Source organism: Crinia signifera, chromosome 2 (genome assembly GCF_055691185.1).
Source record: "Crinia signifera chromosome 2, ASM5569118v1, whole genome shotgun sequence".
In the NCBI taxonomy this organism is placed as follows: domain Eukaryota; kingdom Metazoa; phylum Chordata; class Amphibia; order Anura; family Myobatrachidae; genus Crinia; species Crinia signifera.
Genome location: NC_139218.1, coordinates 268,429,140 through 268,443,222, shown reverse-complemented (window position 1 = coordinate 268,443,222; position 14,083 = coordinate 268,429,140). Strand labels below are relative to the sequence as shown.

At 41.9% G+C, this 14,083-nt stretch overlaps 1 protein-coding gene across 5 annotated transcripts in view; it reads left to right on the top strand.

Moving 5' to 3' along the window:
- HERC2 (HECT and RLD domain containing E3 ubiquitin protein ligase 2) overlaps positions 1-14,083 on the top strand; it is a 212,299-nt gene that overhangs the window by 153,602 nt on the left and 44,614 nt on the right. For all 5 annotated transcript variants that reach the window (XM_083168587.1, XM_083168588.1, XM_083168589.1 and 2 more), the window contains 5 exons: positions 2,165-2,351; positions 4,007-4,144; positions 4,240-4,431; positions 8,240-8,393; positions 12,016-12,123. In XM_083168587.1, coding sequence (XP_083024713.1) covers positions 2,165-2,351; positions 4,007-4,144; positions 4,240-4,431; positions 8,240-8,393; positions 12,016-12,123 — 779 coding nt within the window. The remainder of the gene's footprint in view (positions 1-2,164; positions 2,352-4,006; positions 4,145-4,239; positions 4,432-8,239; positions 8,394-12,015; positions 12,124-14,083) is intronic.

Genomic DNA, 14,083 nt, shown 5'->3' with positions numbered 1-14,083 from the left:
AACAAATCAGCTCTAATTATGTCTGACTTTATATAGGGATGTTTTGCGAGATTTGCTAACTCTGCCCCCATTACTTCCTGGCCTTAACTGTTCCTTCATATACAATGAAGGGACAGAGGGCCTGATTCAGTACCGTTCGCTGCTTAGCCCTTGCCGCCGAATCCCCTTGGTAAGCTGCAAGGGTATGTACGCAAACACATGCCGTCGCGTGCAGCCGAAGGGGAGCGAAATCATTCGATAGTAGCCGACCATCTAATGATTTCTCTCCCCTTCGTAAATAAATCAGTTTAAGCTGACTTTTATTTCCGCCGGAGTCCACCAAAGAGGGGGCGGGCACTGACCTAAGCTGCCCGCCCCCTGCAGGCATCAGCCCGGTCCGGCCCATTCCTGCTCCCCTACCCGTGTGAACGCCTCGGCGTGTGTGATACTTGCTGAAGACATTCGCACAGAGGGTCTCCACACCTGCAAATATGCGCAGACCCCCCCCCCCCACACCCACCATCGGAACGGGGCAGAATTCACCCTGTTCTGAATTAACCTGAATCACCCCCAAAGATTGATGGAGGTGGAAGGTTCAAAGCTGTTTGCAATGAGCTTCTAGGCTTTGTGGGGAGTGGAGGGAAGGCGCCGATAATCTGCTGGACTAAACTTACTGTGTTTGCTACCATCTGTTCCCCAAAAATGACGTTTCCTTACTACTTTCTGATCAGGTAGTTTAAGTCTTGTTACTCGGTGGTACACTGCGAGGTCAATCGCGGTTAAGCATTCAATGTAGCTGAAAGTTAGGAGATGGGAACCTAGCTATGGAGACGGTGGAGCAGATTCCTTGAACATTAGTCCACACACAACGCACTTTGGATAAGGCTGGCTGAGCGTTTTGTTTTTTTCACACTCCAATTTGTGTGTCCATGATGACATCTACTAAAATAGGCTCCAAAAAACCATGGAAAACCCATGTCAACCTTTTTCCTGTCGACTTTTTGCTTATGTTTACCTAATGCATATCAACCTATTGACTGTCAAACTAGACATGGTTGACCTAAGGATCCACACCCCAGTGGAAGGCCGTCTAGCGAGTGGAGGGCACGTAGATGAAATACACACCTGTAGGGTGGTAGGCACACTAGGCACTATTGTTCACAATGTCGCACAGAAAGGGCTATTGTTTGCAATATCACCTAGTGTGTGTATACTACATATTGTTAACGATGCGCCAATTCCCTCGTCTAAACCTGTTCAGATGAGGGCGTCCTCCTTTACGCCTGCAGCATGACCATCGCTTCCTTTTCCCCCGGCATTGGCGAGTGTGAATAGATGCCAATATCTGTGTCTGCATGGACTCATTTAGTGTGTATGGGGCTTAAAAGATCTGTACATTTTTACATAAACTAGATCACTTCATATACTACAGTATACTGTAACAGTCGCTAAATTGCAGACTACTAATAAAGTCAATTAAATTTCGTATGTTATGGTGGTGCTAAGAAAATATCATGGTATGTGGTATTGACTACTGCAGGAGTTCTCAAACTTTTTTGCTCTGGGACCACATCAGACAATAAAAATTATTACAGGACCCCAGAAAGTAACCACAGAATGGCCGCCACATGTGTGGTCAGTGAACTTAAGTACCCGCTATTGTGACAGGGAGGCAGTGGGTAATGGGCGGATGGATAAGGGAAGCAGAGGGTGTTTCCTTAATGAGTTATCCCCTGTCCCCCATTCCACCGGCACCTTCTGAGGAGGTCGGGACCCACTTTGGGGTCAGGACCCACAGTTTGAGAACCGCTGGACTACTGTATATGTTTATAACAAAATTCTGTAAAAAAGATTTCTCCCTACATTTATTGTGTAAAGATTTCTTTCCCTGCATTACTGTAAAATGTTCTAAAGGTAGATTTGTAGGAAACCTACACTGTAGCCAGTATTTTGTTTATTTTTCTGTTCATTTGTGAATAGACATTTAAGTAAATTACATTGTTTAGTCCCTCATTTGTAATGACATTTTTAAGTCCCTCATTTATAATGAGCTGCCTTGTCATTTACATTATGAGTCACAACAACAGTCTTTGTTATCATGCGTAAACGTTTTGTTATTGCTAATAAACCCTGTTTCGCTATGTTCTTGTAGTGGAGTGGAGGGTAATTAATTCTCTTGTTGCAGAGATGCTGTTGTTGGTGCTTTAATGCCAGCCAGTATGATTGCTCCAGTTGAGTGCCCGTCTTTGTCAACTGCTCCTCCCTCAGATGTGTCTGGAACATCGAGTCCTATTAATGGCGATGACGTGGGCTTGACCATGGATTTAGAGGATAGATTAAGTCCCAGCCCTTGGCAAGACAGGCGTGGAGAGGTATGGCATTAAGTCGGTCTATTACATAAACAGCTTTTTGGGAGAAAAACATCTCTCAAATCAGCTTTAGGTTTGGAATTAAATTGTAGTGGATGTACTATTTTTTTGTGTTTTTCTTTTTCTTTTGATTGTTTTACATTTGTAGCAGTGGTGGGCTTTAAAGGGATTTTCAGCTCCAGTAGATTAATGATGCTGCCTATTTCTCAGTCTCCCTCTAAGGCCAGTATTCAATGCTCTCGATTCACCATTTTTTTGGCGAATCGGGCGGTTTTCACCCCTTGAAGTAAATCTTTTTCACTGAAAATATGATTCACCCTATTCAATGTTTACTGTTTGCCAAAAGCAAACAGTGAATGCCGGCCAGTTCTCCGTTTCATGCTCGCTGCAATTCGCTGGTGTATTTCAAAGGGGTTTTCACTGGGATTCGCCGAGAGTGTATTCAATGCTAGGATGGAGAACTGCTTTCTCCCTGATTTTTTCCATGATTCACCAAAACGGTAAATTTTGCATTCTACATCTTTTTAAGGTGAACTGGAAAGTGATCTTTTCAAATAAAGGTTTTTTTTTTTTTTTATTGTAAAAAAATCAGATGAAGCATATATTAAATTTTTTTTTACACATTCGCCAGCAGGGGCCTGGGAGCCGCTCATTAGATATTCATATATTCACTGCTCCCGCTCATTACATATGCAGAACAGGAGCAGTGCAGCAGCTCCCTACCCCAGTCCCCTGCCAGCTCTCCCGGGGGGCAGCTTCTGCTGCCTGTGTCCCCGGGAGCCCTGCTTCTGCCCCACAGTGTCGGGCACAGGCAGGGAGGCTTCCATCTCCCTGCCTGCCGCCGTCCCCCGGCTCCCTGCGGGCAGCGAGCCATTGAATACATTCTGTGACATTAGATAAAGGGGTGATCTCCACATCCTTATTTCGCAAACCAACGGACCGTAATGCCCTTTGACTTGCTAGCAGCCACCATCCTCCCCCATTAAAAAAGGGTTTTCCATATTCCCAAATGGTCCGGGCGGTCCACATTTGTAGTTCAACATCTCAAGCTTGTGTGGAATTGGAGAACATAATCCTAATATTCCGTCAGAGAGGATACCCCTTAAAATCCTTGTCAGCAAAAAACAGGGCACTGTAACTCAGAGACAGGATTTGCTTAATCCTGCCATTAAGAAAACTGGTGATGTGTTCCCCTTTATTTCTCGATATGACTCATCCAGTACGGTTGTCCCGATTTGCCAGTAAAGCGTATACAAAGTTTATACCATTGACATGTTACACAAGGGGGCGTAATTTAAGAGACATCCTGGTACTCACAGATATCTCAGGGTTTGAGACATTTAATGTGACATCTAAAAACCAGGGTGCTAGAAGTGTCCCCGTTGTGTAACTTGTAGTTTCCTTATCACAGGGAGTAAATATAAACCTCCCTGCTCTTCCATATCCTATTATATCAAACATGTTTTGTCCTGTGATTGGAGGTTCGTTGTCTGCGAAGTTTGCCCATGCAGGCTCTATTATGTAGGCACGATGACAAGAAAATGTACTATTTTATAATATATATTTTTTTCAATATATTAAATTTGTGCAGATTTTGACTGTTACATACCTAGAGGTAAAGCTTGGAGAACATTTATAACTTCATTTTTTTCTTTCAGGTGACAACATCTGAGGATACAGTAACTCCTGCTGTTACTCCCTCTGCTTCTGCAGCCTCCTCTCGCCCTTTTATTCCAGTTACAGATGATCCTGGGGCAGCTAGTATTATAGCGGAGACTATGACTAAAACCAAAGAGGTAGGAGATAGCTTACAGTATGTTGTACTTGTGTAGGGTGTCCAAATGGTACTGCATTTGCAGATAATTATTTCTGGTCTTTGCGCTATGTTTAGGATGTGGAAAGTCAGAACAAAGTGTCAGGTCCAGAACCCCAGTGCCTGGATGAATTCACCAGTTTACTTGTCCCGGATGACACGCGAGTAATGGTTGACCTTTTGAAACTTGCAGTCTCTAATAGAGCTGGAGAGAAGGGGAAAGAAGTACTATCTGCTGTTCTGTCTGCCATGGGCACTGCTTACCCACAGGTAATTTTAACTTTTGTTACCATTTGGTTAGAAATGTGTTGGGTCTGCTGTTTACTTTCAAACTGTCCCTACCAGCATGCTCAAATTAATTAAAACCATGTTGCACCCCAGGTGTCAATCTTTTTCCCGCTTTTTAGAAATAGCAAGGTGGAAATGGCGAGTACAGGAGGTCAGTTGAATACTGAGGGCGGGCTATGATGGCAAGCAATAGGCACTGCACATTATGAGATGTTGCCCATAGCAACCAATCAGACTCTATCTGTTGTCTTCTAGAACAGGCTTGTCCAACCTGCGGCCCTCCAGATGTGCCAAAACTACACATCCCAGCATGCATTGCCATCATTCTAGCATTCCCTAATAGCCAAATTGTGGCAAGGCATGCTGGGATGTGTAGTTTTAGCACATCTGGAGGGCCGCAGGTTGGACAAGCCTGTTCTAGAAGGTCCTAAATAAAAAAGTAGATTCTCATTGGTTGCTATGGGCAAAATCCCATCTTCAATAGAACTCCCATTTTTGTAAATGTAAGCCTTAATTCCAAACTTGCAGATTTTTGCTTGCATTCTACTGGGACTAAATCCGCGAGTCAGCGGAACCCGCCAAAGTCTTTATGGGCAATAGGGTTGACTCCATAGGCTGGTCACACTAATGGTTCCTATATGATCTATATTGTTTCAAATGGGCACTGAACAATTAATTATTAATCTTAGTGTGTGTCTAACTGTGTACATCTCCATGGGAAGATTTATCAAAGTTGGAAAGCGTAAAAGCGATTGAGATGCTCACTATCATTTTTGAAACACAGCCTTAACATAGCAGTTGATTGGCTGATGCTCTGTGGAGACGATGTACTAATCATTGGTACCAGTACCAGTCAATCAGCATCAAACTGCCATGTTACATGTTGTGTTTGAAAAATTACAGAAGAAAATTTGCTGGTACTTTATCTCTCTCCATATAATGTATTGCTGAAGTTGATTGTGTGCAGTTTATGGCTTCTTGATGTGACCAACTGATATATACAGTATGTGTAATTTTCCCTTGTACTTGTGTATTATCAGGGTGCCCGATGTAATGTAAATCGTATCCGATATCGCGGCCGATTTTTTTTTTTGGCAGATTTTTGGCCAATTCGATCTGCGATCCGATTTTCGGGTGATTTTTTGACGATTTTCGGCCATTTCCTGCCGATTTGCATGCTATTCCATCCTTGCACACCCCCAGGTAGTATGCAATGTGATACGATTCACAATGTTAAATGCACCCCCATTGTCAAGGCCACCCCCACTATCAACGGCAACCCGAAGCGTGGCGAGCCCACAAGGGGCGGCGGTACGCGTCCTCCGACCTTTTCATACCCCATTAGCCACGTCGGTGTAGAATTGACTTTAGATAGTGTGGCGAGTGCAGCGAGCCACCGAGCCTGAAGCGTGGCGAGGGGACGCGGAATACACGGATTACTTTACATGTATTCCGCGTCCGCTCGCCACGATCTAGAATCAACTCCACGCCGACGTGGATAGTGGGGGTATGAAAAGGTCGGAGGACGCGTACCGCCGCCCCTCGAGTGCTCGCTGCACTCGCCACGCTTCGGGTTGCCGTTGACAATGGGGGTGCATTTAACATTGTAAGCACCCATCAGGGTGCTTGTACAATTAAAAATCGAATTGCATCGCATGCCGCTATATTGCATGCGATGCGATGCACTACGATGGAAATCGGGGGTGTGCAAGGTGTGCAATGATGGAACAGCATGCAAATCGGCCGGAAAACGAGAAAAATCGGCTGGAAATCGGCCGCAAAATCGCATCTGATTTTTGCATTCGATTTACGGCCGATTTCGCGGGCGCCCTGATAATACACAAGTACTTTTTCCCTAATTAGACTAGTTATGTCATCAACACCTTGCCTCATATATTCACTATGAGCGGGCTCACATTTATATTCTGCTCCATTCTGTATTTATTCTAAAGCATTGGCTGCTGGAAATTGTAGCTAAACCGCATCTGTGCAGTGTGTGTTTCCTGAGGGTACTCTAATTACTACAGTATGTTACAGAAGATAAAATATATGGTTTTGGTCTCAGCAGTTTCAATTTAATGGTAAAAAACTGCTGCATCGTGCAATTATCCACAAGGATCCAGTGTCGAAGCTAATGATTGATTATCCTCCATAACCCTGGGTGACTGGGGAACTATTGGATATGATCACTTAGAAAGTAGCAGAGCTGTAAAATATTTGGTAATAAAACAGCAAAACCTTTGTAGACAAAATCATTATTAGTAAAAGAGGAGGCATGTGATGCTGCACCAGGGATTAATGGCTTGGTTTCATTTTCAGCAAATATAAAACGGAGTGCAGGTTGCATTCAATTATATGTGGCAAATATGAATATTGAGTAATAGGTGCAGAGCAGAATACTGGGTTTGTAAGTCAACAGCACTTAAGTTGGGAGGGGTCACAGATGTTTGTAAGTCAGCAGCCACTTGGATGGAGGGATGCCAGCCTCCCATGTATAGACAAACAGCACAAAGATGAAGTTGCGCTTAACTTACAAATGGACAACAATAAAATGAAAAATACATTTATTTTAAGCAGCATAAGTAAAAAGACACACATAAAACCTCCCGGTGTATTAAAATAACATATTAAATGAAATTAATAAAAAGGTTTTTTTAGGCATAAGAACAATGACTTCTCAGAGTGGAAGTATGTCTAATGGCTGTCACCCAGACATGTTCATCAACTTGCATTAGTGGGGTGAAAATTATTAAACCAAACTCTTGTTTACGTGAATCCACGTATCCAATGAAAGTTAATGTAAGTGGGTACAACAAATAGGCACCTTTGGATAATGGCATGCATGGGCACACGTGTGTGCAGTGGTGGCTCCAGAGGTGGAGCTGCCGCACAGTTCAAAATTCAAATAGGAACTGCCAGTGAGTCATTTTGGAATGGTAGTGTGGCTCCCCTATTTAATTTTTTAACTGTCCTGGAGCCTCCCATGATTGTGGGTAAGCTGAAGTATGTCAAATCTGTATGGTCAAGAGTAGCAATTTATTGTGATAGACCACCTTCTAATTGTTCACTATGTGTTCTACAGTAACAGTCTCTTAAACCTGGCACGGTTGTCATTTTGCGTTTATACGGATAGTGCACATTTTGCTTTAACAAATGACACCATCAGCACTCAATCGCTTCATCGTTGCTGTCTAAACATGCTCTAGTTACATAGTTGATGAGGTTGAAGAGAGGTTTTACGGTATAGTGGATTGAAAATGTCTAGTTCAACACTATGCTACTAGGTATTTATGTTAACCCTAACTGTACCCCTTTAGTTCCTAACCCTCCCTCTAGTATCTCAACTTAACTTAAGCATCCCCCCCCCCCTCCCTGCAGCCTAACCCTAACCTTCCACTGCATAATATCAGAACACGGTCAATCTTTCTTTTACTGATGTCAGGACCCACCAGTATGCTAACCAGATCCTGTATAAACAGGTTTTATTTCCCTAACTAATAAACCTGTCTGCGTCTGTCTCCTAGTGCCGCTATAGTATAGGAAATACGGATTATCTTGTACCCTCTTCACATCTCTTATTGTGTGCTGCTGGAAAGCTTTTCGTAAATTGTATTTCGCATTGGAAATCCAGGACTGCACAGTTTATTAACACTGTAATATCCAGCCTTGTTTTAAGCTGGTTGAGCGGTTTACGTGCAAAAATGTATACAATATTATATGCCCATGCTGTCAAAGACTTGTTAGATCCCCTGACCAACACTGAATGGTGGATATGATAATCTGTTTTCAGGTAGCGGATATGTTGCTTGAGCTCTGTGTCACAGAACTAGAAGATGTGGCTACAGATTCCCAAAGTGGCCGCCTCTCCTCGCAGCCCGTTGTAGTAGAAAGTAGCCATCCTTATACAGATGACACGTCCACAAGTGGCACTGTAAAAATACCAGGTATGTGCGCAAATGTTTCATGTTCTGCGTAATTTTCAGAAAAATGTGTGCAGATTTTTTTCAAACTTTGATCAGAGATGCCAGTGTCTTCGTGTTTAAAAAAATCTGTTCTTGTTAAATATTATTGATTGATTTTTTTTTTTTTACCGGCAAAATCAATTATTTCTTTCCATCCATATGAAAAACAATTTTAGCACTTTGCGTTTAGTGCCCACCCGCTATTCTTCCCATAAGGCAGTGGTTCCTAAACTTTTTTGAATCATGGCTCCCCTGAGTATCAGAATTTTTTCACGGCACCCTTAGGGCAAAAGTTTCTCATTGATTAAAATCAGAAAAAAAAATCACATTTAAGTTATTTTGTTTATATCTTATCCTCAGTGTCCGTTATGTGGTAATGGACAGAATTCACTTCTGTTTGTCCACATTTTGCCAATTACATTAGTCCTAAGTAATTTTTTCATGGACATGGACTACCAATCCAGGGTACCCTTGCAAGTCCCCCAAGGTACCCCAGGTTGCCACGGCACACAGTTTGCCATAAGGTCATATAGTTCTCATTTATGGTACTATTGCAGGAAAGGCCACTGGTGTGCGGAATCTCAGTTTATCTTCTGTTGTTTATTCATTCCATCAAGCCCGACCCATTATACCCCTTTCACACCAGAAAATGCAGGGACTTACCCGGTAATACAGTCTAAGGCTCAACATAGTCATTCCTGGGTTGGCCCCTTTCACACCGGCCTAGTCCCTAGTTTCTGTTGTGAGGGGGGCAGCGGAGTCCAGACTGCGGGGATCTGGGCAGCGGCACTTGTAGCGCTTTTTGCCAGGCAGTGCGTTCACCAGTGCTAGTCGCGGGTTGTTCCTGGGGCCAACCCGGGAATTTTGGCTAGTGTGAAAGGGGTTTTAGTCATTCCATTTTGTTGCGCAGTCGACAAATTAAATGGAGATTGGGGGTGGTGAATCAGACCCACTTGTGGGGGGCCAAATTAGCTCCCCTGTCTGATGTTAGGGGTTTGCATATGTGCAAATGCCTTCAGCGAGTTTTCCCACAAAAACCGTGCACGCACCCATTAAAATGCTGGCTGTACCCCTGCGAATGCAGGTGTGTCAATGCCTGATTGGGGTGGGCCTTTACCTGCTTGCTAGGCTGCGAATAAACACAGCCTAGCGAACAGGTTTGAATTAGACAGTATGTGCTGTTATGTACTGTCCAATTGGTTTTATACTTCAATGTATGTTTTCTCAGTGCCATTATTTCATGGTGTTAAATTGTACGTTGTCTTGATATACTGTAATACACTAGAATTTCATGCACATCACTTTGTAGAAGGCTCTCTATTGAAAAAACAATCTGGTAAAACTATGTAAAGCAATCTGGTGACCACTTTAGCAATTTTCACTGCAAAACTCAATACTATATGTGTTTCATGCTCCCGGATTGTAGACTCAGGTAACCGTAACGGTTAATGATTTCATTACAGTACTTTTTTAGAATCATTAGTGTTTTTTAGAGTTTGAACTTCTTCTTTTCTGATAAATCCTTTAAAGCTGGGGTAGCCAACCCTAGTCCTCGAGAGCTACCAACAGTGCATGTTTTGCAGGTCTCCTCACAGAATCACAAGTGAAGTAATTAGCTCCATCTGTGTATCTTTTAAAATGTGTCAGTGATCAATGAGTGCAGCTGTGCAGCAGCTAGGTTGTCTTGAAAATGTGAACTGTTGGTAGCTCTTGAGGGCTAGGGTTGGCTACCACTGCTTTAAAGCAATCTGAGGTAGAATCACCTATAGTCCATCATGAGTGTGCTGATATTGTGTTGGCAGAGACTTGTTCGCTTCTGTGAGCAGAAGAGCAGTGGAGTGTGGCTGGGGAAGTGGAATGGAAGCCTCATAGTGGTGTATTCAATCTGTGTCGGTATTTCTGCCGGCGGAAATACCGGCATTCGCCTATTCAATGCTGCCGTTTCCGACAGCTTTGAAGGCTTGCAGCTTCTGCTTTTTTTAACGTCTGATCTTAATTGCCGGAAACGGACGTTATTTGTCAAATTTGCATCGGATTCTGACAATTTAGCGTTTTTTTTCTGACAAAACGTGGCCATTCTGACACTCATTGAATAACAAGTGTCGGGTTACAGTCAGAACGGGTTGAAAATGGCTGTGAATCCGACTGTTGGGAACGTCCCGACAGTCGGATTTGGGATTGAATACCCCCCATATACTAAGTTAGTGGATGACCAGTCTCCCCAGCAGCACAAAGTCATAACAGTATTGGAGCAGGAAAACTTTTGTCCAAAGTGTATTGTTGTTAAACTGTTGTGCAAGATGACTTGGTTTATTGGTTTACTACTGCTATGTTGTCAAATGTTTATATTTACAATGTGAGGACTATTTTTCTACCTGTATGATTTCAGGGTTTGTGTACTGAGGGAACATAAGAGATTGTAAGGCTTTAATAAAGAAGTGGGTTTTTAAAGCTTTTAATACTCTGATAGGGAGAGCATTCCTGTGATCAGCATGTACAAAGGCAGAGGTGCGAGGAGGTAATCATTTTTGGGAGAAGAGTGGGCAGTCATTAGCGAAGCGAATTGGTTGGGTGGGAGTTTGGCTGGTGCTGTAGGTGGAGATAGTACTGGGTGAGGGCTTTATGGGTGACTGAGGTGTTAAAAGTTGAAGTACAGTAGAGAGGGAAGGTAGAAACATGTTGATTGGAAAGGAAGATGAGCCAAGCTGCAGACTTAAAACTTACAACCGTATTATGACATATTAAAACTGTGACATATCTGCTAATGCGGAGATACAAAACAGACTTTAATAATCCCTTGTTGGTTGTAAAAGTTCCCAAGCAGCTGGCTATTTTTGGCACACAGTCACTGTTGCCATAGCAATGTATCCATCAGTTTAGAGGCTACAAGTAGAAGTTGCTTTGAGATCACTCGTACTGATCATTTAATGCTTAGGCCACAGTGTCATCTTAGAACACCATCCTTCTCCAGCAGGAACAGCACTGTGGGTAAAACGGTTTCCTCCGCTGCAATATAAGCACTTAGCTTTACGAAGCGCTCTGAAAGTGTTCCTGCAGTGGTCAATACAAGTGCTTCAGCACACCTTGCTTTTCGCTCTATAAAAGGGATGTGGCCTATAAACATCTATATTACCTGTATGTAGCCCAAAATACAAAGATCTGATTAGTAGCTGATATATCAGCTACATATAGTCAGCTATATATAGTATAAGCGTATACTGCTTATGTCCTATACAGTATATAACACAGAACCAATGAATACTGTTTTCAAGTGTGTTCAGATGATACATTTGAAATGTGTTATGAAGTGAGTTTTATTTAGGTTTAACTAATTGGACCAAAACAGATCCTGTCAAGTGAGGCTTTTAGCTCCAGTGCATCCTTCAGTAGCAAACCCACTTTAGAAGTAGACCGCTACGCTACAGTTGCAACTAATTTAAAACTCAAGAACTTGTTAATGTATTTTCATTGCCTTGTATGTTTTTTTTTATAAATGTATTTGTATGCTTGGTAATGCCATTTGTTTTACAGTATGTTCTTTGTATTGATTTTATATTGCTCATATGTATGTATTTGTGTTCAAATTCTCTCTATGGTTGTTTAGGTGCTGAGGGGCTTAGAGTAGAATTTGACCGCCAGTGTTCTACAGAGCGGCGTCATGACCCACTTACCATAATGGATGGGGCCAACAGGATAGTGTCTGTCCGATCAGGTGATGTGCAAATATTTAAGAAATATTGATACACCATTCACTCATGTATGTTAAATGTGTAGTTGTGTTGTAAATCAAAGATAGCTGCTTTTGGATTGTGTTTTTGTAGAATTTGGTTGAACTTGGTTTTGTAAGAAAAATTAATTGTGAAACTACACGCTGAAACTCATGTCTCCGGGATTGCTATATATATATATATATATATATATATATTGGTGTAAGCATGTACTCTTTGTATAATTTGATTTTTAATATTGAGCATCAACCTGCATACCATTTTAATTACTTTGTATAGTTTCTCTCTCTCTCTCTCTCTCTCTCTCCCAAATACATATTGCTTTTGTCATCTATGTTTGCGTTTTTCTCAGTTCTATAATTATGATACAGTACCATCACTCTTTATTTTGTAGCACTGTGCAGTTTATAATGGGGCTCTTGTTTACTAGTATGCCTTCTGCTTAGTTAAATTACTATAATTGCACAATGCTCTTTGCTTATTTTATTTTTGTAAGGTTAGTACTCTACCATACAAGTTTGATATTGCCTTTTTTTCTGTCAAGTTTAGCCTCTTCATTACGGGTGTATATTATACTACTGTATATTTGCTAGTGATAGGCCCATGTTTTCGCTTTGTGGGGTGTTCTTGCTTTATATAGAATACCATTGAATTTTCCATAGTTTAATCAGGGCTGCTAGGGACATGTTTCTGTACCATAGTAAGATAAACCTATTGTAGTTTTACAGAAGCACACATGTATAGGTCTCTCTTTGTGTTCTGATAGTGCTTTGCAAGGTCCAATTACCAATCCAAATATCCAAAAATATCATGTAGTTTAGAATTTCACACAAATTGGTGGCGACACAAGGTGTGATGCACGCTGTGCATTTTGGACTAGAACAGATCACATCTAGCTCAAAATGCATGCAATGCACTAAAGCAATGTGTGTTTTGAAATAGATGAGATGTGATCTAGTCCAAAACGTACCTGCAGCACATACTTCTTGTCCTATGCAATGTGCGCATTGCAAGCCTAAAACGCTCCTTTTGTGGGCACCTTATCAAGGAGTCAATAAGGTCAGACTTTCAAATTTATTTGCAAAAACAGTGCTGGCAATAATAGTTAAAATGGGTATAATGGCATATTCCAAACCCCAATTGTTGTAATGCACCCTTCTAACGGCAAGATATAAGAAGGGTGGATAGCCTTAGGGAAGTATCATTATTCACAATGAAAGCTGTACTTTTTAACAATGATGTAAGTAGATAATTCAACATTTCTGCATTGTGCCATAGACTTCATACAGCAATCTGATGGGCAACAACCTTAAGCCTTCCTGCCCACTTTCTTGAAAAGTGCCAAACCGTATTCCCTGGATTTAAGAACTGAAGATTAGTTTGTGAGCTTTTATGACAGTGGGCCACTGTTATTTCAGTCATGTGTTTTTGTTTTTACATTATATTTATCAGTGGATATACAGATATTCTTTGCATGCAAGTGTTGTACAAAATGGTGAATGCATGTAATGTCAGCATGAAACTGAAGGAGAATCAGCAAAAGGCAACAGTGGGTGGAAGTCCATGTCACCTGGAAAGTGATATCACTGCATTGATTAGAAGGTAGGGCAAAACTGCAAACATTTGGAATCCCTGAGGCCTTCTCCGAAGCAATCCGAAACCTATATACAGGTGCCACCTCCCAGATCTTGGCTAACAATTCCTATCTTTATTGGCCCCACACAACATATTAGGATATAGAATTAGGAATCTCAATCAACAACTCATAATTCTACCACAAGAGAATCTAATGCATCACCTTGAAACCTGATGGAGGCTGGACATCCCTAGTTATCCTACATATATGGTCCTGTTGAAGAAACACATATTCTTTAAAATAGCTTCAATCCGCCTCCCTTCAGTAAACCCATCTTAAATTCCTCAATAGGGCCTATGTTTCCCAAC